At 44.4% G+C, this 24,507-nt stretch overlaps 1 protein-coding gene across 6 annotated transcripts; it reads right to left on the minus strand.

Annotated features, from left to right (window-relative positions):
- Window positions 1-537: 537 nt before the first annotated feature.
- Window positions 538-24,507, minus strand: LOC125702275 (myosin heavy chain, skeletal muscle, adult-like). 6 transcript variants are annotated; one of them, XR_007380503.1, is made up of 40 exons: window positions 24,383-24,507; window positions 22,872-23,114; window positions 22,616-22,759; window positions 22,364-22,520; window positions 21,647-21,674; window positions 21,438-21,549; window positions 21,249-21,341; window positions 21,077-21,140; window positions 20,886-20,984; window positions 20,679-20,782; window positions 20,455-20,593; window positions 19,577-19,695; window positions 19,329-19,478; window positions 18,571-18,741; window positions 17,528-17,837; window positions 17,345-17,418; window positions 16,105-16,192; window positions 15,900-16,017; window positions 15,598-15,721; window positions 15,002-15,138; window positions 14,656-14,911; window positions 12,626-12,868; window positions 12,346-12,522; window positions 12,116-12,261; window positions 11,943-12,033; window positions 11,467-11,856; window positions 11,116-11,242; window positions 10,892-11,010; window positions 10,429-10,625; window positions 9,870-10,053; window positions 9,626-9,791; window positions 9,329-9,453; window positions 8,827-9,135; window positions 8,524-8,727; window positions 8,154-8,279; window positions 7,892-8,062; window positions 7,701-7,805; window positions 7,465-7,560; window positions 5,884-7,054; window positions 538-5,791 (listed from the first exon to the last, which is right to left on the minus strand). XR_007380503.1 is itself a non-coding variant. In XM_048965331.1 (39 exons), the coding sequence occupies exons 2-39, from the start codon at window positions 23,076-23,078 to the stop codon at window positions 6,902-6,904; spliced, it is 5,823 nt and encodes a 1,940-aa protein (XP_048821288.1). In that variant the 5' UTR covers window positions 23,079-23,114; window positions 24,383-24,507; the 3' UTR covers window positions 538-6,901. The 6 variants fall into 6 exon arrangements, 1 of the variants encoding a protein (XP_048821288.1); XR_007380505.1 differs by having other exon boundaries at window positions 538-4,739; window positions 5,714-7,054; XR_007380501.1 differs by having other exon boundaries at window positions 538-5,591; window positions 5,714-7,054.

Consider the following 24,507-nt stretch of genomic DNA (forward strand, 5'->3'; position numbering starts at 1 on the left):
GTACTCCCATACACAGTCTTTACTTTTCTTATATCTTGATTTAACAACAAACATCAGTCTATAACCCTTCATAAATCATCTTTTTACTTGCAATTCCATCTCCTTCCTACACTACTGGAAAATTTTCTCTCTCAAAAAACATTTTTCAAAAGTGTTCTACGCAATCATCAAATAATCCGCTCCTGAGAAAAGCAAACATTCACTCCGTGTGGCATCCCCCCCCCTGCTGTGTGAACTACACCTCTTAGCAGAATGTCATCTACCAATTAGCTGAGGATGAACTCAATCCCACTGTCCACATCCCCAGCAAAGATGTTAAACAGTGTCAATACCAGCACCAACCCCCAAGGAATACCACTCTTCATTGCCTCCTACCTGGACATAGAGCCATTGACTGCAGCTCTTTCAGAGTGACCACCCAGACAATTCCTTGTCCACCAAGCAGTCCAACCGTCAAAGCTATGTCTCTCCAATTTGCAGATAAGGATTCCGTGCCTTCCAGTGTCAAATGCGTCACACAAGTGCACGTAAACGATGTCCATTGCTCTTCCTTTATTTGCCAACACTGTAATTCTGTTGTAGACAGACACCAAATTTGTCAAACATTATTTGCCCTTAGTGAAGATGGGTTGGCTGCCAGTAGTCATGTCTTCTTTTTTTTTTCCATGTGCTTTAGCATACTTTTCAGGAGGACCTATTCCATGATCTTGCCAGGCACAGAGATGAGTCAGACTGAGCTAAAGTTCCCTGAAGCTATCTCTTCTTTCTTTCCTTTTTAAATTTATTTTTTTCCCACTTTTCCAGCCAGTGGGAACTTCATCAGACTGCCATGAAATCTCAGATTTGATGAACAGTAGTTTAGCAGTTTTATCCACCAGTTTCTTCAGGACTCTCAGATACAACTCATCTGTTCCCATGGATTTGTACACATTCATATTGCTTAAACCATCTTGCTCCTGATCATCTTCTACAGCGGGCAGTTCTTCATTCTCCCAGTCTCTGCATTTCAATTCCGTGAGATGAGTGGTGAAGACTGAGGCAAAAAAGTCGTTAGGTACCTCACCCTTCCCCATATCATGGATGAATCAGGTCTCCTGTTTCCTTATGAAGAGTGCCCACATTTTCCCTAATCTGCCTTTTATTACTGACACACTTTTAGAAGCCTTTCTTGTTGCCCTTTAAATCTCTTGCCATATTCAGTTCTATCAGTGCCTTAGTTTTCCTAACCTGATCACTGAGTGTCTCTCTGTTACTCCCAAGCTACCTATCCTTGCTTCCATATTCTGGAGGTTTCCTTTTCATGTTTGACTTTGTCCAGGAGCATCTCCTTCATCCCTACAGGCATCCTGGTGCTTTTGCCCAACTTCTCTTTGTTGGGATGCATCACTCCTGTGCTTGGAGGAAGTGATCCTAGAATATTATCCAGCTTTCTTGGGTCCCTCTTCCCTCCAGGGCTTTATCCCACAGTACTGTACCAAGCAGGTTCCTGAAGAAGCCGACATCTAATCTCCTGAAGCCCAGTTGTGAGCTTCCTCTGTGCCCTCCTTACTGCTATGAGGATCTAAAACTCCACAGTGTCATGGTCACCATCCAAGTAATCATAATATTCTCTGTGTGGTGAAAATGGCATCTCATGTGTTACATCGTTTCCAAGTGTGAAAGTGAACATCACTGCTTTTAAATGCAAAAGAATGATATGAAAGAATGTCTTTCATTTGCTCTTTGCTCTTTCATTTGCTCTTTGCTCTTTGCTGGCTATAGTGAATTTTATCCTAGGGACTTCAGTCCATATGGACAAAGGTCTATTCCAGACTCACGCTGGTAATAAATTTAATTAAAGTACAGCTGTGCATCATGGACACTTCTGCTGTGCTCCCATGTCAAACTGCCATTAGTGTCTTGGAACCTTCACACACCTATCCCTGGAAACCATATAGTGTAGGTGTCGGGTCCTCAGCACCTGCTTCTGCCCCACTGGCAGTCTCCTGTCATGCCACTTTTCTTGCTAGAGGGAGACAGCCTGTGGTCCAGTGCCTGTGAGTGACTGCTGCTCAAAGCAGCTGTCTCCCAGGGTCCTGCTCACAGATCTCAGAGAGAAAAGAGAACCTTACATGCTATTTTTCTCACAACACCCAGGGCACTCTCTGCAAGATGAAGCTAAAGGACGGGAGAGGCTGAGGAGGGAGATGAGAGTCAGGATTTCTTCCCGCTGTGACAGGGTTCCAGAGTCCCAGCCTCTCCTGTAGAGCCCTGCACAGTAAAGGTCCAGCCAGAGCAGAGCTAGCAGAAGAGTTGCTACAGTCGCTCTCCCCTAAGGATCAGTCAGGCGCGTGGTGGAGCTGGCAGAGTGGTTAATGCCTCGTACTGGCCTTCCAATAGTCGCATGCTTCAAAGAACCCATTGGTGTCTTTTCTCAGCAGAGGGCCCAATGCAAATGAGGCCTTGCACAGGAACAAGTGCCTGTTCATTTCAGCTCAGTCTCTTATTTATTAATTACTGACTATTGAATTTCAAGGCTTTTTTGGTCCAGACAACCTGTCTTTGTCCTGGTCCAGTGGATACAAAAAGTTGGGAGACAAATCTAGTAAGATTTCAACCCATTTGATCGCGTTTGGTGATAACATCTGGGCCAGGTAGTTTCACCAGGTTTAGAAGAGCTCAGCTTTCCTGAGAGCTGGCTGCTGGCTGTAGCACGCACGGCACCCGAAGGAGGGACCGCCTCAGCGGCTCCGTTCTGCCACCTGCTGGCAACTTGTGCCCGGAGCACAAATAGAGCAGGGCTGCCTGCGTGAGCTCCCCGTGACTGACAGGAGCTGCTGGAGCCCGAGGCTGAGGGGAAAGAAAACTCATGGGGATGAAACGGGCCAGGGGACGAGGGGACAGGCGCAGCCACTCTCCCAGCTGATGCCTCTGGGCCTTGACTTCCTCTGCCTGATTGCCTGTGGGGGCTGAACTTTCTGCGAGCCTCTGAAGCTGAGAGTGAGCTCTGACTTGTCCCTCACCCACTGAGGCTGCAAGGAGAAGCAGCTGTGAACTCTGAGGGCAACAACTCATCTTTTTCATTTGTTGATACCCAGGAGAGGTGATCACCCCCACCACACGCACCCCAAGCTGAACACCAACGGCAGCTGTGCAGCAGCCGTGCTCCTGGTGGCACAGCACATCCCAGCAGAGCAGGGCAAGCACCCAGGGGCCGCGTTCACACACTGCCATTTCCACTGGCTTCAGAGGGGCCGCTCCGGCCGGCTCCTGACTGTTCACATTTCAGCTGAGAAAGGAGCTGTGCCGGACGGAGCAAGACTTTCTGGGACAAGAATAGCATCTGCCATCTTAGGACACAGCACAGTTGTCCAGCTCCTGCATGGCAGCACGCCGCAGTGAGATATAGAAGGCAAGCTACCCGCTGAGGAATGTCTTCGAGTGCTATTCATGGAGGCGTATCATCTACAGCAGCAGGCCCGGCCCCACGCAGGAGCCTTGCGAGGGGGGTTATTTTGAGCTTTGGGCGCTGAGGATTGAAGGGAGACAAATGACAGCCATCCTCCTGGCACAGGCAACTGCAGAGCTCTGTGCACAAGCCCCGCAGCCTGTCAGCGCTTCTGGGGATGACGCTTGTGAAGCTGCAGGGCGACGCGGTGGGACCTGAGAGCCCAGGAGATGGGAGCCAGGAGGGAGCTGAGAATTCGCTGGGGACACGAGGGCAGGCCTCAGGCCCGCCTGTCCCAGACTCAGGCACTGCTCTGCCTGCTTTGTTTTGACCGCATCCCTGGGAGCGTCGGCAGGTATCTTTGTGCAGGTAAATGTTGTGATAGGTCAGAGGAGAACAGACACAGGCTCTTGATTTCATAGCTGCTTCATCTTCAGTGAATTACCTTCCCTTTCATATCAGTGCTTGTTGTAACATTTTCCTTTGTATAAAAAGTATTTGTCAGTTTCTCTCTTCCCCTACAACCTCAGACTCTCCACAATGTTGTCAGCTCAGCCTTTATGTAGGCCATAAGTCCATCTATCTGGGAGTAAAACACCCATCAGCTTTCTTCTTTTCCCTTGCCTGAGGCTGTGCTGCACGCAGCCAGTTGTGCAAGAGCTGACAAGGCTGACATTCAGGTGATGGGCTGAGGAGGTGCGTTCTTCTATGCAACGTGTGGAAAATCAGCCCTGAGGGGGCTTCCTTTCGGTAGGTGGCCCCAGGCAGGGCTCAGCCTTCTGCTACATTGGAGGGAAACCACAAATAGATGGCATCAGCTCAGAGAATCTAAAGTAAGAGAAAATGCACAGTTTAGAGGCACCATCAAAGTGTCGTGACAGTGCACTAATTTTGGTGTCTGCAGGAAATTGTTTCTGCTGAGGAACTGTCTGTCCTTCATGGTGTGATACACTGCACCATCTGATAGCTTAGTTAGAGACCAGAGTTTAGGATCTGGGAGCGTTGGCAGGCAACTTTGTGCAGGTGCACACTGTGATCAGAGGAGACGCAGTTAGACTTACGACTTGATAGCTGCTTCATCTTCAGAGAGTTACCTTCCCTTTCATATCAGTGCTTGTTGTAATGTTTTGCTTTGTACAGGCCAACTATTTTCAAACGCCACACTTACCAGTTTGTCCAGGAGCCTGATTATTCTTCTTCAGAGCTGCTGCCTTATCTCTTCCCTTTGGCTGTCTTTGTGGCTGCCTTGCTTTCTTTTAATGTGATGATGTATCCTTGCGCTTCTACAGTGGAGCCAATAGCAGTTCAGGGTCTGCAGTGTAGAATTTCAAAGAGTCTTAGAGGTTTATGTTTGTACAGGTTTGCCCTGCCATCACAGTTAATGGGGATGCTCACTAGATGCTACGACATCTAAATTCTATTCAGCCTCATTGGCAGCTTTGGAGAAACCTGCAGGTGTGAGATGTGTGTGGTCAAGGATTCTAGAGCCACCCAAAGGGAGCACTGATTATAGGTGAGTTTGGAAATTCAGTGCTGACCACAGAGGTCGTGGTTATTGTGGCAGAGCTGTGCACACTGTCAGGCAAGGAAGTTGGATGAAAGGGATGAAAATGCATGAGGTTCTTGAGGTTGCACCTGGAAGCCAGGTAGGGTAGATAATACTGTCATAGATATGCAGCTGTGGAGCAACTTCACAGCAGTGTGTCTGTTTGAAGGTAGAGCTGTTGGCATGGACTAGCAAAGCTTAGACCGAGAGACTGTCCTTATCACTTCCCGTGACACCCAAGAAGCTCCACTCACAAGCTTTCCATTTAAAACATTGTATGCAAATCAAGGTTGAAAGCACTCAGAGGCTACCTGTCTCAGCTTTGGGCACAGTCATTTTCTGCACAGTCATTTCCCTTCAGCCCATAGCACTAGCCCCACTCCCATCCTTGCTGCCCTGCTAGGCTTGGTACATCATGGAGGACCAACTTCAACTTTTGAATAGCAGGTCTTGTACAATATTCAGAGTAGGAAACCCACAGACTCTCACAAAATTTCAGCAACACATCCTCTGTTCTCTGTTCTTACATGGGCTTCCTACTTCCCTTCAGTGCCAGCTGCGCCTCAGCAACGGCTAATGGCTCCTCATCCACTCCACATCAGTCTGCACCAAGGGTTCCTGCAGCGTGGAGTGAATGGCGAACATTTCAGCCAGGGGAAATGCTGCTACACTGGGTGTAATTGTGCAAATTTAAATGACATAAAGAATCACTAAATTCACAGACCTCAGTTACCACTAACCTGGTTATGATTCATTGTATGCTCAGCCCTGTGGCCTTTGTTCTTTCCGAGAGAATCTTCCAGGTCCATGTGGTCTTCCTGAAAGTAAGGGAGAGAAAATACTAGGAAGTATATATCTGCCAGTTAAATACGCATTTACGCTGATATCTTTGCACATGCTTTTGACATACAGTGATGCACTCCATGTGACTTTCACCTCAACCAAAGGCAGTGTGTCAAAAGACTTCAGCCAAGACAGCTCATGGAGGGCAGGAGACCAGGGTGATACCTGTCTCGTGTGCCACCTCAGGGTCTGAATGGAAGGAAAAACATTTGTCAATTTCCTCCTTCCCTTCTGAGACCCTAGAATACTGTCAGCTCAGCCTTTGTGTAGGCCAAAACGAAAGTCCAGCTATCTGGGAGTAAAACACCTATCAGCTTTCTTCTTTTCCCTTGCCTGAGGCTGTGCTGCACGCAGCCAGTTGTGCAAGAGCTGACAAGGCTGACATTCAGGTGATGGGCTGAGGAGGTGCGTTCTTCTATGCAACGTGTGGAAAATCAGCCCTGAGGGGGCTTCCTTTCGGTAGGTGGCCCCAGGCAGGGCTCAGCCTTCTGCCACATTGGAGGGAAACCACAAATAGATGGCATCAGCTCAGAGAATCTAAAGTAAGAGAAAATGCACAGTTTAGAGGCACCATCAAAGTGTCATGACAGTGCACTAATTTTGGTGTCTGCAGGAAATTGTTTCTGCTGAGGAACTGTCTGTCCTTCATGGTGTGATACACTGCACCATCTGATAGCTTAGTTAGAGACCAGAGTTTAGGATCTGTGATTGCCATGATTGCAACCCATAGCAGGGAAGGAAAAAGGGAAGGGATCGCTCTCTCTTGCCACTCACATGGCACGTATGCTGTGCTGACAGGACAATAGGAGAAGCATTAAGAATATATGAGGGCAAGAGTAGTGCAAGGAGACTGAAAACAATGTATGTAGCTGCATCAGTAATATCCTAAGCTTATTCAGGAAAACGAAAGGAAAAAGATGAAAAAGGAGATAACAACAACAACAAGGAAGCCACTGTTTGCAGTGCTTATGCATATTAATCTATGTTTTTTATTCTCTAGACACTGACATGGTTACAAAGACATTGCAAAAGAAAGTGACACATTTTGTGCACTCCTCAGGCTGCTTTGCTGCCTCATGACATCCTCACTCTTCCTCTTCAATCCTCCTATGGAACTCCCGGCTCTTTGCTCGGAGCTTGTTGACCTGTGACTCTGCAATGTCAGCCCGCTCCTCGGCTTCCTCCAGCTCGTGCTGGATCTTGCGGAACTTGGAGAGGTTGACGTTGGACAGCTCCTCCTGTACAGGGAGAGGGAGTTGATCATGAAGAGCCCAGCTCCTGTCTTTCCAAATGACTACCAAGTTCTTTGAATTTCAAAGGATCAAAAGCATTTATCTTAAGACACTTATTTAAAACTCAGAAGATCAAAAACATTTTCTTTTGAAAAATTCTTAATATATTGTGCACTTAATATTATTGCTAAGAAATGCATTTTAGAAACATTTCTATTATATACTCCAGAACAATTTAAGTGCATTTAGCCTGTTTCCTTTTTATCATCTCATTACTTTTGTCCTGAAAGGCAAAGTGGATCAATAAACGTGTCAAAGAACTTGAAGCCCACCACAATTGACAAATCAAACTTCCCAAATCTTTCATATTCTTTTCCTTGAAGAGCACTCTTAGCACTACTCAGAGTGATACTTACAGCCTCCTCAGATTGCCTCTTGTAGGATTTCACCTTCATCTGCAGTTTGTCCACCAGATCCTGGAGTCTAAGAATATTCTTCCGGTCTTCCTCAGACTAAAGCAGACAGTAAGCAGGAAAGAGAGAGAAATTATTTTCCCCACACGACAAAATGACATTTCCTCTTGGAGTTCATAGAGAAATGCAGTGGCTTCCTATAGAATGCTACGTCAACACAAAGATGCCATCAGCCTTACCTGGTAGGTCAGCTCCTTCACCCTCCTCTCGTACTTGCGCACACCCTTCACAGCTTCAGCGCTGCGCTTCTGCTCAGCATCAACCTCCCCTTCCAGCTCCCGCACCTGCAATGAAAAGCCCATATTTGGAGCTTCCCTGCTATCTCTGACCTGGCATTGCACACACTTGCACAAATACCAGCCCTACGCACCCTGGCCTCCAGCTTCTGGATTTGCTTCTTGCCTCCCTTCAGGGCCAGCTGCTCTGCCTCATCCAGACGGAGCTGCAGGTCCTTCACCGTCTGGTCCAGGTTCTTCTTCATCCTCTCCAGGTGGGCACTGGTGTCCTGCTCCTTCTTCAGCTCTTCTGCCATCATGGCCGCCTGGAGAGGCAAAGCAGCAAAGCCAGTTTGGAGTCAGAGACTTCTTGGGAGAAATGTGTCAGCCATCAGCAGTGAAAGAGCCACGACTCACATCGGTGATGGCCTTCTTGGCCTTCTCTTCAGCATTGCGGGCTTCCTGGATGGTATCCTCCATTTCGCTCTGAATTTGGGCAATGTCTGTTTCTAGTTTCTTCTTGGTGTTGATCAAGCTGGTGTTCTGTACAAATAGAGATTGCAAGACTTGTACTCTGAGACCTGGAATACACCAGCTACAGTCTAAACCAATTCTTTACTCTTCAACCTTTGCATTTTAAATGTGGAATTCTTTGTGAAATGGCTGTTTACACAATTTCAGTGGTAGGCTAAGCTGATGGACTGTGACCATGTTCTCATTGTTGGCACCACTATTTCCTGCCACTGTAACAGTGCCTACACAACTCGTTGGAGCATCAAGGCCTCACCTGGGTATGGAGGAGCTGCACACGCTCACTTGCATCCAGAAGCTCCTGCTCAGCCACTTTCCTCGAGCGCTCCGTCTGCTCCAGGGCTGCCCGTAGCTCCTCAATCTCAGCCTGCAGCAGGTTTGCTCTGCGCTCCACCATGGCCACCTGCTCTTTCAAGTCCTCCTGGGTCCTGAGAGCATCGTCCAAGTGTATCTGGGTATCCTGTAGAAGAGACGAGAGAAACGACAAGGGGCACAGCAAACCCAAGGTGACTAAAATGTCAGGGAAGACATTCCCTTATGTGTATTTTGCTGAACAGACCTTCAACACTGCCTGCGTGTTTCTCAGGTTCTTTTGTGCCTCTGCAGCAACACGGTTGGCATGGCTCAGCTGGATCTCCATTTCATTCAGGTCTCCCTCCATCTTCTTCTTCAGCCTCAGGGCTTCATTCCTGCTCCTGATCTCAGCATCCAGGCTGCTCTGCAAGGACTCCACAATTCTGAGGTGGTTTCTCTTCAGCTGGTCAATTTCCTCATCTTTCTCTGCTATCTTCCTGTCAATCTCAGACTTGACCTGGTTGAGCTCCAGTTGGAGACGCAGGATCTTCCCCTCTTCATGTTCCAGGGAGGCCTGGACAAATAATTGTCATCATTTATCATGTAAGTAAAACAACTTCTTACTTTCTAGCTGAATACAGAATATCTCAGGAAATCTGAGGTAGGTATGCCCTGTAGCCAGAACAGAGGACAACCATGCCTTTCTTAGACAGATTTCCTCCCTGCTGACATTTTTAGTGTGGATGCCGGTTATTATGAGCATGTACCTCAGCTTCCTCCAAGGCAGCCTGGATTTCAGACTTCTCCTGCTCAATCTGCTTCTTGACTTTCTCCAGCTCATGAATCGCCTTTCCTCCCTCTGCAATCTGCTCCGTGAGGTCAGAAATCTCCTCTGTAGAGAAGAATGAACATTCACATGGTCAGGTATAGAGCATAGAGGGAAAGGCCCTGTGACCCCAGCATAACAGGTCTGCTCCCATCACTGCAGGCACAGACCCAGGTGGAGAGGTGGGCAGGAAAGCTTCTGAGAAAGCCCTGCCAGCAGGAAAGGCTGAGCGACTTACGCTGCAAGTTCTTGTTCTCACGCTTCAGCGTTTCCAGGTGGTCCAGGGACTCCTCATAGGCATTCTTCATCTTGAACAGCTCTGTGCTGAGGGAGCGAGACTCCTTCTGGGAGGCCTCCAGCTCAGCCTGCGTTTCCTCGTACTTCTGCTTCCACTCCGCCAGGATCTGAGGAAAAACAGATCGTGAGTTCGGATGCGACAATCATTGTGTGCCCAGGAAATACAGGCCTGGAGCCCAGAATACCTTGTCAAAGTTCTTCTGCTTCTTGTCCAGAGCTGCGCAGGCAGCATTTGCTCGCTCCACGTCAATCATCAGGTCCTCCACCTCATTCTGCAGCCTCTGCTTTGTCTTTTCCAGGGAAGCACATTTGGCATTCACGGCTTCAACGTGTTCCTCTGCCTCCTGCAGGCGCTGTGCCAGCTTCTTCCTGGAAGGTTGTAAGCACAGCTCAGAGTTTGGGAGCAAAGTGGAGATTTTTCTGTCTTTTTCACTACTGTACTTAGACACTTCACAGTGTTCTCCCAGATGCACCTAATGCGGAGCGTCGCCCAAACTTTATTCCCTTTTCCTTTCCTCAAGTCTAGAAATTCCTCAATTCCTCATCTCACTGCATACATCATACACTGCCTTTGTCTTGCATTCTATCACGTTGCCTATTTGTCCTTTTGAAACCACCATCTGAACAGCACAAATTTCCCTTCTTATCACTCCTCTCCAAACTGCTGTTTGTCTTTTGCCCTTCAGTATCTCAGAGATTTCTTCAAATTTCCACTACTTTCTACCAGCCTTCCCCTCCACATACTTGGCCTCCTCCAGCTCCTCTGTGCGCTGAATAGCGTCCGTCTCATATTTGGTTCTCCACTGGGCCACTTCGCTGTTGGCCTTGGACAGGGCACGCTGCAGCTCACCCTTGGCTTCCTGCTCCTCCTCGTATTGTTCCCGGAGCAAGTCACAGTCGTGGCGGGCAGACTGCAAGCTGTGGGCGAGGGCGTTCTTGGCCTAGGAATTAGATTATTGCAATAAGGAATTATGGTATTCTGGGAAATTTCCTCTTACTATCACCTGAACACTGTATTTTCTCCCAAGAGAAACAGTCATTTATGCACAGCATGAAAAAAATGAAGCCAAATCTCAGTACTTTATAGAAAGCTGGGAGTCTGCACTGACAGGGCCTGGACTACATGTTCTAGTCATTTATTAAGTACTCTTAAGTAGATCACTTTTTGAACTGTTGGATTTGCATGGAAACCATGAATGGTCTTCACCTTTATCTCTTCTTCTAGTTGCCGCTTTAGTTCTTCAATCTGTTGCGTAAAGGCCTGTTTCCCTCTGGACAGTTGAGAAATTAAACCATCTTTTTCCTCCGCCTGGCGTGCGTATTCACCTGGAAAATGTTTTTAGTCAGAAAATATTTCAGCAGCCAATCTTAAATTAAATTGTGCCCTTAAGGTTAATATATTATTTCCAAGCTAGAGCTGAGGTGTCTAACCAGATTCTGTTTGCAGGCGAGCTCTTTGAGCACTGAGATCACTGATCATGCGCAGATTCTGCTCGTCCTTTGTTTTAAATTCACTCAGTTGGTCTTCCAAAGTGCGGCACATCTTCTCCAGGTTTGCCTAGTTATCAAACATACATAAGAAAACAGAGTGAATACCAGGCTCCATTTTATTTACAGAAGGAAAAAGTGGCCAGAAGATACACTTTACATATTTAGCGACAATGTGCATTAATTAGGGTTTTATCTGTTCTATTCTGAGAAAATACAGCTGACAGTGTTGAAGCAAGGTAAGATTGAACATAAATATACTGTTGAGAAAGTGCTAATAAAAGTATCCTGTACCTTGGCTTTGGAGACAGACTCCATGTTGCTGGCCAAGTCATCAATCTCCATCTTCAGCTCACTCTTCTCCTTCTCCAGCTTCTGCTTGACTCGTTGCAGGTTGTCGATCTGCTCCCCAAGCTCCGCTGTGCTGTCCGCATGCTTCTTCCGCAGGGCGGCAGCCGTGGCTTCGTGCTGCAGTGTGGCCTCTTCCAGGTCACGGCGCATCTTCTGAAATTCTGCCTCACGCTTCTTGTTCATCTCAATCTGAGCTGCCGTAGCCCCTCCTGCTTCCTCCAGGCGCTCACTGATCTCCTCCAGCTCCCTGGAGAGGTCAGCTCGGTGCTTCTCTGCTTTGGCCCGAGAGGTTCGCTCTGCCTCGATTTCCTCCTCCAGTTCCTCAATACGGGCCTGGGGAGCATCAGGGACCTTTCACACCCATGTCCTTCTCCTTCAGATGTTTTCTGAAGGCCAGAAGGGAAAAACCAGAGACTTGCCTGCAGCTCCTTGATCTTCTTCTGTAACTGCATGCCCAGAAGTTGTTCATCCTCAATTTTGCTCTGGATTTGGCTGATTTCAAAGTCTTTCCTTTTGCACAAAGCAAATGATGTTAGTGCCTGAACAAAACTCCCAACTCCCCAGCACTCAGGTGTCCCACAACCTCACTTACTTCTTCAGTTTCTCATCCAGTTGCTGCTTATCATTTTCCAAATCCATTATGCTATCATGGGCCAACTTCAGGTCTCCTTCAAGTTTCCTCTTTGCTCTCTCAAGGTCCATGCGCAGCTTCTTCTCTTGCTCCAGGGATCCTTCCAGCTAAACAGAATGGGATCATCAGTGCTCTGCCAGCCATATTTATCTCCACAACTGTCCTGTAATGGCTATATGCATTTTGCTTACATCGTCCACTTGCTGCTCCAGCTTGGTTTTAGCTTTGGTCAGCGTATTGACTTTGTCCTCTTCAGCCTGCAGGTCATCCAGTGTCTGCTGATGGGCCTCTTGGAGGGCTTTCTTCTCTTTTGTCAGCTTCACAATGGTCTCATCCAGGGCTGCCATCTCCTCTGTGAGGTTTTTCACCTTTGACAAGTGGAAAGTAAATGTATATAAAAAATGTTGTTTACAATTTCGTACTGTGTATCAAAGCAGAATTCTTTCCAGAGTGACAACTTCTGCCTCATACCTTGTTCTCAGTGGCATGCTTTTCCTTCTCAACCTTGGCCAATGTTAACTCCAGGTCATCTATATCTTTCTTCAGCTCTGAGCATTCATCCTCCAGTTTCCTCTTCTTGGCTGTCAACTCAGCATTAATTTCCTCCTCATCCTCAGCTCGTTCTGTCACCTCCTTTACTTTGGCTTCCAGCTGGATTTTGGTTTTGATGAGCTGGTCACATCTTTCTTCAGCATCAGCTAATGCATCAGCTTCCTGAGGGGAAATGCATTTTTTTCAGATATGCCCTTTGGGCGAATAGTGTGACTCTCATCTTCATAAATTTAGATTCCTTACTAGCAATTTTTTAGTTAAATGTTTGTTTTATATTCCAGGAGAAATAGAGACAATTTTTAATTTATTTTAAATTGTTCCTTTTAATACATCTGGTTTTGAAAGCTAATGCCAAACAAAACCCTTTCTTATCTACAGGAAGAGCTGAGTATTAAAACACATATACATGTGTATATGTATCTTAACCCATAATAATTAACAGAGTGTGTAGCTGTGGGTTTAATTATATGAATCTCTCTTCTAATTACAAGCATTTACAAATGCTGAGTGATAATCATATGCCAAGACATACATACAAATACCAAAGTGACGCTCACGTTCATACTATTTTTTATTTCTCCTTTTTACCCTACTGGCTTTTTAGAGCAACTGTTTCTGCTTTAGATTTTCACCACTTCTCAAAAAACACTCAGCATCCATCAGTTTCAGCTTTTTGTCTGCAATACTCTTGTCACATCCAGTAGCTGTCAGAAATTGAGTCATTTGGACTGTGCATTTGCAGATGACACCAAGCTGATCAGTGCCATTGATACACTGGAGGGAAGGGAAGCCATCCAGAGGAACCTGGACAGGCTGGAGAAGTGGGCCCATGAGAACCAAATGAAGTTCAACAAGGCCAAGCGCAGGGTGCTGCCATTGGGTGGGGGCAATGCCAGGTATTGATACAGACTGGGGGAAGATGTGCTTGAGAGCAGCCCTGCGCAGAAGGACTTGGGGTCCTGGTGGGCGAGAAGCTGGCCATGAGGCAGCAGTGAGCACATGCACAGGATTAAATAAATCACAGGATTAAAACCTCATAGATGTACCGTGTAATTTTATCTAGTGCTTCTGAGTACTTTTAGAGGGTGAGATGAATTCCACCTACATTGGAAAGGAAGAAATTATCTTGTTTAAATGGGATACAGAAAGAAGAAATGCCCTCTTTTGTATTCCCTAAAGTCATGTATTTATAAGGATAGACATTCTCTGTTTTGGAGAGGTTGGAAAACATAAATAGAAGAACAAAAATATAATACTAAAAGTAAAATTTCTTAATTGCTCTGATGCAGTTCAACTGAATGTAAGTGCTAATGGTCTCAGCCAACACCACAGAACTGGTGACCAGCAGTAGTCCCTGATGAAACAGCATGAAGCTGCATCAGGAGATTGGATATTAGGAAAAGGTTCTTCACCACTAGGGCGGTTGGGCTCTGGAGCAGGCTCCCCAGGTCATGGAACTGAACCTGTCAGTATTCAAGAATTGTTTTGTTGATGCTCTCAGAAACTTGGTTTGAATTTGAGGAAATCCTGTGTTAACCTGGGAGTTGGACCAAATCATTCTTGGGTTCCTTCTTACTCAGGATGTGCTGTTCTATGATTTTGTGAAATGTCTCAACCTCTGGTATCCATGTGGTCTTGAAATGCCATGACTGTAGCCTTCTGACAGTTCTTACCATAGCTAGTTCTGTTTTTCACTGTAGCACTTAGTGAAGTACAACTTAATTACATTAAATTGTAATTCCTATGTGTGTTTTGAAAATGTAGTCAGCCTTAAGTTCACAGTCAGTTAGAATCAGTCACACTGGTATTACTCACAGCCTGCACACAAATGATCGATAAATCTCCAAATTTCTGACTTGTGGTCTTCTGTAATCTGACCTTCTGTTTGATGAAGAAAAATCTGAACATGCAAACTTATTTTCTCTGTGATAAGTGAATGATAAACTCACAGCCTGTACTTGGAGCTGCAGGTCATTTTTCTCCTGCACTAGCTTCACCATTTTCTCCTCCAGCTCCTTTCTCTTTGCCTCAGACTTTGCAAGCTCTTCCTTGGTCTTCTCAAACTCTTGTTTCATGTTTGCCATCTCCTTCTCAGACTCTGCACTCTTCAGCAGGGGCTTGATCTTGAAGAACAGCTTCATCCAGGGCCAGTGCTTGACATTCATGAATGCACGAATGTTGTACTGGATGCAGAAGATGGACTCTCTGAAAGGTAAGTCAAATAAATATTGGCAGTTTAGACTTGGATGACACAATATATCAAACCCAGTAAACTTAATTTAAAGAAATGTCTACCTCCTCTCCACCATTTTCTGGTACTCCACTCTCATCAGGAAGCCCCTGCACCTGGCCTGTGTGCGAGTGATGAGTTGTGCCAGTTTCTCATCCCTCATCTCCTCCAGAAGGCCAACCAGCCCAGCTTTGAAGAACACCTTAGATCAAAAAACGAAAATAAGTGCAGTGTATGTGCTCATTGGTCACTGTAGCCAAGTAACCAGTTCCTCCATGGCAGATATCACAGAAGTTAAGAGAAAGAGCAAAAACACAAAGAATATGTGTAGTTACCATGTGAGTTCCTCTTTAATATCTTCAGTCATGCTGGTCTGGCTATTATAGTCATATTACAGTACACAAAAAACTATAAGATCTTATTCCACTGTTCTTATTAATTCTTGATTCTTCTATTCTACAACTTTGTCTTCAATTAGGAACCCTTAATTAGAATCATTCTCCATCAATGAATTTCAAAGTATTGAGTCAATTAGTATCTAGTTTATGTGTTTTAAACTTATTGTTTGATGATTTCCCATGCTATCTGAAGAATCTCAGTATCACCCTCAAGCTTTACAAAACAAAAAACACATAGTACTTTAAACAAACACTTCTGGTACCTTGGTGTGACCAAATTTATACTGAGTGTGATCTATATCAATCGATCCAAGAAGTTTCTCACAAGCCTTCTTGCTGTCAATGAACTGTCCCTCTGGAATAGCACTTGCATTTAGTACTTTGTATCTGGGGGACAAAATGGTAATATAAACAGGTCTGTTGTTGTGATCAGTTACCTGCAAGAAAGACAACATAACTCCACTGCTAGATGTAAATGCTAAGAGAATGCTTTTGTCACCAGAGGTGAGGTTTAAATTTTGTAAGCTCAAGATGGACAAAATCCAGGAATTGAATGTAGTCTGACCTCTGTTTAAAATCTGCATATAGGACTCTGTTGGGGAATCCTTTCCTGCAAATTCTGATCCCTTCCAGCACGCCGTTACACCTCAGCTGGTGCAGAACCAGCTCATGCTCCATGGCACCTAGCAATTCAGAGTACAAATGAGTGCTGTATTCTGTAGTACAGCAGAGAAGAGATACTGAAGGTTGTCTGTGAGTGAGTCTCTTACCAGGTGTTTTTGTTTCATTTGGGATAATACAGCGTACAAAATGGGGGTGGGTGCTTCTCAGATTGGTCATCAGCTTGTTTAAGTTCTCCTGGGAGAATCATCAACAAAAGTTTATATTAGCAAATAGAATCTCACTGTAAGCATCAAGCCCTCTGTAATGAGATAACATTATCAAACAAACATTAGCTTGCAGAATCCTGAGCTGACACCACCTGCACCAGTTTTTCTGAGTTTCCATATATGATTATTCACTTAATGTAGAAAATTTGTCTGTTTTGTCTGTAGGAGATACTGTACTCTCAAACATACAATTTTGTGACATTTCTCTGAATCTAGTGGAATGCGTTCAGTAGAAATGATACCCATCTTCCATTATGTGTACCAGGAGAGATATACAGATAGCTCTGTGAGCCAGTTTGAAGCATAATACAGTATGCATTTAAAGTGGATCACACTACATAGAACAAAAACAACAAGCTGAGTATTATATGTCTAGGTTGCATCTTTCACTTGTGAGATGAGAATGAGGTGAGATGAATCGCACTGTTGGTTTGTAACTAATATCTGAGTAAGTTTTTGTAAATGATTATTGTGTATAATTAGTGGAGGGAGGCAGGTACCTCCAGGGCATGTTTCCAAAAAAGCAGTCTCAACATCTTTCTGTAGAAGGAACTAATTTATATTAAGAAGGGAACACTAAATGAAGGATGAATATAATAAATAGCCTCGAGGAGAGTTTAGATATGTATGGTGCTGACAGGCAGCAAGAGTTGGTTATGAGAAAATAACTGTCAAGTATACAACATCCACATCCCAAGGTGTGATGGTATTTCAACCTTAAGAGGCTGATCCATTAATCATGAAAAAAATATTAGATATATGACTGAAGGAAACCAGCAGGCAGAAGGAATATTGTTACAGGGCAATCAAAGTTTCTGAAGCTAGAGGAGGGCACTTGAAGGAAATATGCATATTTTAGATGTTTCTTAAAAGTTTCCTGTATAATGTTGTTCCATCTGAAGACACTGTCTGGTGAAAAGTGGATGAAAAGAAAATTTGTGCATTCAGTGGAAGAGCAGAATTAAGTTACAGTGGGTTTACTCCTATCAAAGCATGGCCCAAGAACTTCAGGGCTTCTTTTTTATCACAAGCAAGAGGGTGGAGGGTGAAGGGGAAAAACTATTTTAAGTAGTGAATTTCCTCCTCATCTTAGGAAAAAATATTGAACTCTGTATTGTACCCGGAAAAGAGCTGAGACAGTCTGGAAAGAAGAACCCTTCTTCTTGCCACCTTTCTTGCCTCCACCACTAGTGTCTGCAGAATGGAGAAATAAATATAAGAGATTTCATATTTTTGTTTTTACCTTTTATGATACTTTTTCTACTTTGTAAACTGGTGAAAATACATGTTTCAAAGAGCTGACCTGCTTCTGCTCCCCCATAGTTGGCAAACAGTAAGGCCAAAGTTTTCAGTGAAGATTTCTGGTACAACCCAATGACAGTTTCGTTCAGGGGGTCCTTGTTCTTCTCAAGCCAGCCAGTGATGTTGTAGTCCACTGTTCCAGCATAGTGTATGAGGGAGAAGTGGGCCTCAACCTTTCCTTTGGTAGGCTTGGGCTTCTGGAAGTTGCTGGACTTGCCCAGATGCTGGTCATAGAGCTTGTTCTTGAAAGAAGTGTCTGTTGCCTTGGGGAACATGCACTCCTCTTCCAGGATGGAGAAGATGCCCATGGGCTGGGAAAAATACATGGGAGAGAAAATCAGCAATTCAGTTTTCAGGGCACTTATGCTTCCCAGTGACCTGACAAGGTGGAACACACACAAAATGAGAGGATGGTCAATTGTTGAAACAGGTTATCGTTATCAAGTCTCAAGTTTATCACTTGAGATATTCAAAACAGAGCTTTGTGGTCCTCAGAAACCTGTTCTAGTTGACCCTTATGTGACGAAGGGGGGTAGATTAAGTGACCTCACAGATCCTTTGCACTCTGAAATTCTGTGATTCTAATTTCTTATCATCCTCTCAGCCACTGAACACTGCATCCTGTATCTAATGTGATTGCTTTCTTATTCTAAGTCAAAGAATGTACATGTAAGTGCAACTGCTTGCTATCAATTATGCATCTCCATCTCTGAGTTTATTTTACAAAGATACAGCTGTATTGCTGTGGGAGCACAAGTCTGTCGGAGCTGAGAGGTGAGGTGGAAGCTCAACTGGGAACTTATTCTAGCTGTTTTGAGAAAACATTTTGATTGAGAATTTAACAACCTTTTAGCACTTCAGAAGAGATCAGTGCAAACCTGCTGCCATAAAGCTGTGTGACACAGCTTTAATGTCTCACCTGCAGATGAAATAAACTAAACAGCAATATATTTTTGAACAACGAGATCTAAATATTTGCTTATGAACATGGAAGATTCCTTTGAAAACTGAGCTCTAGTAATTGTAAAATTCCTATGCTCATACCTTCTCAATGAGCTCAATGCAGGCAGCCAGGTCCATCCCAAAGTCAATGAATGTCCATTCAATGCCTTCCTTCTTGTACTCCTCTTGCTCCAGCACAAACATGTGGTGGTTGAAAAACTGTTGCAGTTTCTCATTGGTGAAGTTGATGCACAGCTGCTCAAAGCTGTTGAACTGGGAGTAAAATGATAAAGATTCATATTTGCAAGATGCAATAGTAACTGCAAAACCTCAGCCTTTAAAAATACGGAAAGCGGCAGTATTGGTTTCGTTGTGCCTGCGTATTTCTTAATTCAGCTTTAAATCTATGTAGCAAAATTGAGAAATGCTTAAAAATCGTTGTTTGTAACAATATTTTAATCCTTGATAAATCTGAGAAGGTAGAATATACTTCATTCCTCATCTGAGGCCACGCTATAGAAAAAAGGTTATTTGTATCATGATCTGTATCTCTTATGCTGTCTTTGATCATTTAAACGAAAGAATTTTTCTGTTCGAACCATTCTGCTCTTTTGAGTTTTTACCTCTTGATAATGAGCCTATAGTCATGAAAAAATCCTTTCAAGGGTCAAATCTACTTTATAGGAAGAAAAAAAAAGGCAAATAGGACCATACACTCATAGAGTAGCTAGGAAAGGACCTTAAAGTTAATCAAGTTCCAAACAATTACAATAAATTATGTGATGATAATATGGATGTTAAAGTTGTCGTAACACCCAGTTGTGACTTCCAAGCAGCTCTTACAAATCTTTGTTACTCACATCAAAGATCTCAAAGCCAGCGATGTCCAGGACACCAATGAAGTACTGCCTGGGCTGCTTGGTGTCCAGCTGCTGGTTGATGCGAACAACCATCCACAGGAACATTCTCTCATAGACAGCCTTTGCCAGAGCACCTACAGCATTGTGCACCTAAAGCAAAGGCAGATGTTTGCATTTACCATACGCAGCAGAGAAGAATCAAAGAGGTCTTAATTCAAAGCATGGTTTCAGGTGACTGTGTTTCTAACCTGCTGCACAGTTTGACCTTTGGTCACATACTCATTCCCAACTTTGACTCGAGGGTAGCACAGTGCCTTGAGCATATCAGCTGAATTCAGGCCCATCAGGTAGGCAGCCTTGTCAGCCACTAAATGGCAAAGCAAGATGGAAAAGAAGAATTCAGCATTACTAACATTTTGTATCTTGAAGTCTTCTCCAAGCACTGCAGAAAGAGTCTCAGTGACATCAAAACCATTATGTGTGTTGAGCTTTTTGAAAGAACTTATGTTTGAAGTTCTCCATTGAGGCATGCAAAATGTAATGATGCTTTGTTAAAATTTTACAAAACTGAAAGCTGAACAGTTTTGTGGTATGCACATGTCTCAGGAGTGAAACTCATTGGATTCTGTCCTTTCTCAGATGCAACTGTGGTACTTCCCACCTTCTGCCCAGTCCTTTGGCAAGAAGGAGCCATCACTGAGAAATTTGGAGACATGGTTTCAAGATCCTACCCCAACAGAGTGGAAACAAATGCACCTTTCACAACAGAGTTCCCTGAGCATCTGACAGGTGAGGGAGAAAAGGAACGTGACCACCCATTTTGTTAGGGCTGAACCACTTTACTGTTCCACAAGGGTTATAAGCTATGTCCAACAAAAGTATGAGCAATAACATTTCAGAAAAGACATCCACAGCTCCTGGCTTCCTGGCAGTGTACACAGGACAGTTTAAATTGTTAATTTGGTTTACGATAGACAAATCCAGAGATTTTACATCAGAGAAACTGATACAATGGGTGGAGAAGGGACTGCTTCTGACTTACTGTTTTCCTTGGGATTCTAAAGCCCAACTTTGGCTAAGACACAGAGTGGCTCAAAGGACCATTAGCTACTGAGTTTAACAATACCTTCTGTGCCATCTGGCTCTGCCTGCTCCTCTCGCTGTTTCTGCTTAAACTTCAAGTTCCCATAATGCATGACAGCCCCTGTCAGCTTGTAGATGGCAGTCTTTTCATCAGCACTGAAGCCCAGGATGTCAATGGCACTCTGGTAATAGATTCAGTATAGTGAAATATTTGTCTGAATATGATGCATGACATATAACAATTGACCTGTTTTATGCACTACTCACATCTGTAGCCATCAGCTCCTCCTTGTCATCAATGCTGGGGACAGTGATCTCACCTTGACTCACAAAAGGGTAGTCATACGGGTTGGTGGTAATAAGGAGCATTTCTGAAAACAAATGGATGTTCACAGATTACATTTCATTCTTTTCATAAAGTTATCAACTATTGCTCTGTAATCTGCCTCCAAAAAGCTCAGTGATGTCTCCTACCAATTAGCTCTGGCTTCTTGTTGGAGGTGACCTGATAAAAAATGTGGTAGCTTCTTTCTGCCTTGAGCTGGAAAGTAACTCTGGACTTTTCCAGCAGATCTGTCAAGGAAGGAGAAAAGAGTCAGGTACAAGATGGGACATGGAGATGGGAATTTGGGAAGGAATTTGAACAGGCCAGGAGGGTCTCTTACAAGTTTCAATGTCAGCAGAAGCCAGTTTGCCTGTGGCCCCAAAATGGATTCTGATGAATTTACCCTGTTGAGGAAACAGAGGAGCATTTCAGCCTGGATGGCTTCTTCGGACAACTCCTTATTTAAGAATATCACTCGCCCCATCATTACTGTAAGGGCAGTAGCGACGTACAAAGCGTGACGAGTTGTCATTCCTCACAGTCTTGGCATTTCCAAAGGCCTCCAGCAGAGGGTTGGCACTGATGATTTGATCCTCAAGCGTTCCCTACAGGATAACAATTATTACTGGATAATTATTATTTTCTAAAATTCATGCTAGAACAGAATAAACATTGATTCAAGCCAGTATCTCTTAATGTACCTGCATTTTGCCAGACTGCTCCTCCTTCTTCTTCTCCCCACTAGCTGCAATTGTTGCAAAGTACTGGATGACACGTTTCGTGTTCACAGTCTTCCCTGCACCGGATTCTCCGCTGTCAAGCCAAACAGAGAAGCAGAGAGCGTGAGGTCAGGGAGAAGGTCCCCTGGCACAGGGCAGCCCCGCAGGGACCCGAGCAGGAGCGTACTTACGTGATCAGGATCGACTGATTCTCGCGGTCTGTGAAAAGACAGAGATAAAAAAGCTTTTCCTACTGCTCATGAATAACAAGAAACACAAAATCTAGGAGACAAATATGAATGGAAATCTGCAGGGGGTGCAGGGACGGAAGACAGTGAAAACCCTAGGAAGTCCAGTGTTAGCTGTTGTTCTGTGTAGCAGTGAGCTGACTGAAAGTGTAAGTTGGAGCTTCGTCAGAAAATTCAAGCATTAATTCCCAGAAGTAAATGATAGGTTTCCTTCCATATCCCAAGTGGCAAGTATAAGCTCAAATGGACACATGCAACTGTAAGAGGCACATGGTCCTCACACAAACTGTGTATCTTCTTGCCCTTCACATACATTCTCATACTTCTCATACACGGGAGTCTGATCAAGCTGCCTACCTCTGTTCAAAGTAAAACTCCGTATGGAATAATAATGTGCTGAATTCAGTCATTGCAAAAAAGAAAGTTATGAGTCCACTGTTATTTCTGCATTGAGAGACTGTAGCATTTGGTATGATATGCTAGAAATAATACACAGTGCTGTGCATGCTTCTGGTACCATTTGCTTGAAATCAGTTCCTCCTTAACTTGATCAATTTCTGTCACACAGCTCCATGATGTTTTCACTGGCTTTTCACATACTCCTGTAAGAGCAATGGGGCTCTTCAGTTCAGACTGCTTTGAAGGAGATCAGGCACTCACCAGTCAGCATGAACTGATAGGCGTTGTCAGAGATGGAGAAGATGTGTGGAGGGGCCTCCTGGCGCTTTTTGCCTCGGTAGGCCAACACCACCTCCGGGTTGTACACCGGCAGCCACTTGTAGGGGTTGACAGTGACACAGAAGAGGCCCGAGTAGGTCTGCGAGGAAGGGACACGGCACGTTGGCTTCCGCTCAGCCTGGCACAGCAGTCCTCCCCAGCTACCAGCCAAGGAAGAGAGCTGCTGGTACTTACGTAGATCATCCAGGCTGCATAACGCTCTTTGAGGTTGTACAGCACAGCGGGTTCGTGGAGGTGGGTCATCATGGCCATGTCCTCAATTTTATCGTACTTGGGAGGGTTCATGGAGAAGATTTGATCTTCCTTCACGGTCAGAGTCTGTAAAGGAAGTGAAAGATCTGCCTATGTCAGCTAAAAGCTCAGAGTGAAGATTAAATGCTGATCTGAAGCTTGAGATTAAATGCTGATCTGAAGCTTGCTTTTTTCTCACCTCTCCAGCTTCAGTCTTGACAGTGACCTTCCCTGTTTCCCTGCTTTGGATTGTCCCTTTCACAAAGGATTCCTTTGGATGGGCCACAAAGACAGATGACTTGGCATCAAAAGGCTTGTTCTGGGCTTCGATTCTTTCCTTCTCTGACTTTCGGAGGTAGGGAGCTGCCTCTCCAAAGACAGCCATCTCAGCATCTGAAGAAGCCATGGCTGCTCTTCACTGAAGGCACCTCAGCAGAATATTCTAATGGGGAGAGGTAATGTGGCACAGATCATTTAGATATATTCTGTCAGACTGGGAGACTGACTGTGACTTTGTTTTTCTTCAGCCTGTACTATATGGAGTATCTAACGTGTCCTAATGGAAGATTTGATTGACTTAGGTTGACTTAGGAAACAAGAGCTCATAACTGATGAAGTCTATGTGTTCAGATGTCTAGAAGAGCTGTATCTGATCACCTTTAACAATTGTAGGCTTGGGGCTTTAAGAACATCATGTCTGTAAGATGAGTGAAGTTGCTGAGCAAGTTTTATTTTAAGACATCATTACCAGCAGTTGAAATAAAGGTGAAGCATTTTGTTTAAAGACAAAGAAACACTTCTATAAACATGTAGTATAAAAGACCTACAGTCTTGAAAAACATTGAACCTATGGGGCATTTACTTATTAACTATAATTGTAATAGGAAGGCAGTGGAAATTAATGAATTTTGCTACTGAAGTTGCCAGCAGAAAGAAAAGGGCAGGATCTATGACCTTTTAACACTCTGCTGTAATTCAGTTTGTTTAGACATTTGTCATTCATGAGTACAATATCCAAATAGTCTCATCTTCAAAGTTCTGACTTGTATGAAACAAAATTCATGCACTGAAATTGGAATTGCCATAGCTGGACAAAGCTCCCAAATAAATACTGAAAAAATCCAGGAACAGGTGACTTCTCAAAACTTCAATAAAATAAGAGTGCTTCTTCAGATGCTTCACTAAAAATGTGGATATCTAGATTTCTCCAGCTGCACTTGAAATTTCTCTAGCTATGTTAGTGAAATTTATTCCCTCTGTTCATTAGCTAAGAAGGTTTTGTTTTGCTTTTGGTCTGGTAAATGGACATTTGAAAGAGCTTCAACATTTTACAAAGATGTACAAAGATGGTAAGAAGGTCGGTATTGTCCGATGAGTTGTTGATAACATTCTGATGAAAAATATACAGTTTTGCACTTTTTCCTCCTTTGTTCATCTTATTCCAGTTCTACTGCTGCAATGATGTGAAGCTGGCACGCCTCACTCCCTGTTTGGTCAGTTAAGCAGAAATGAAGAGTATTCCAATGGGAATTTTCTGGTCTGCCATCAGAGACAGGAAGATAGAAACACAACCATTTGAAAACCTCACCAGCCATGAGCACCCACCAGCTGCCTACTGTAATCACACTGGCTTTGAATGCAGGGTAAAAAAGGCGATTGCTCATCCATACAGAAATCCCACCCAAAAGCATGAATAAATCAGGTTCTTACCTCTCGTGATACCAGATGGGTGGCTCACAGCCTGGCAGCTGGTCAGTGCTGCAAAACAGAAATGGCAAGTTCCTACTTGGCACAGAATTTCAGAGTGAAAATGTGCAGGTATCTTGAAAGCAGAT

This window comes from Lagopus muta, chromosome 18, assembly GCF_023343835.1.
Source record: "Lagopus muta isolate bLagMut1 chromosome 18, bLagMut1 primary, whole genome shotgun sequence".
NCBI classification, from domain to species: domain Eukaryota; kingdom Metazoa; phylum Chordata; class Aves; order Galliformes; family Phasianidae; genus Lagopus; species Lagopus muta.

What these genes read in the sequence shown, in the direction of transcription:
- LOC125702275 (XM_048965331.1), bottom strand. Translation starts at nt 23,078, where the DNA reads ATGGCTTCTTCAGATGCTGAGATGGCTGTCTTTGGAGAGGCAGCTCCC. An exon ending in CTATCAGTTCATGCTGACTG is followed by an intron (nt 21,675 to 22,363) that starts GTGAGTGCCTGA and finishes GTCTTTTCACAG; the next exon opens with ACCGCGAGAATCAGTCGATC. An exon ending in AGAAGATCAAGGAGCTGCAG is followed by an intron (nt 11,857 to 11,942) that starts GCAAGTCTCTGG and finishes GATGCTCCCCAG; the next exon opens with GCCCGTATTGAGGAACTGGA.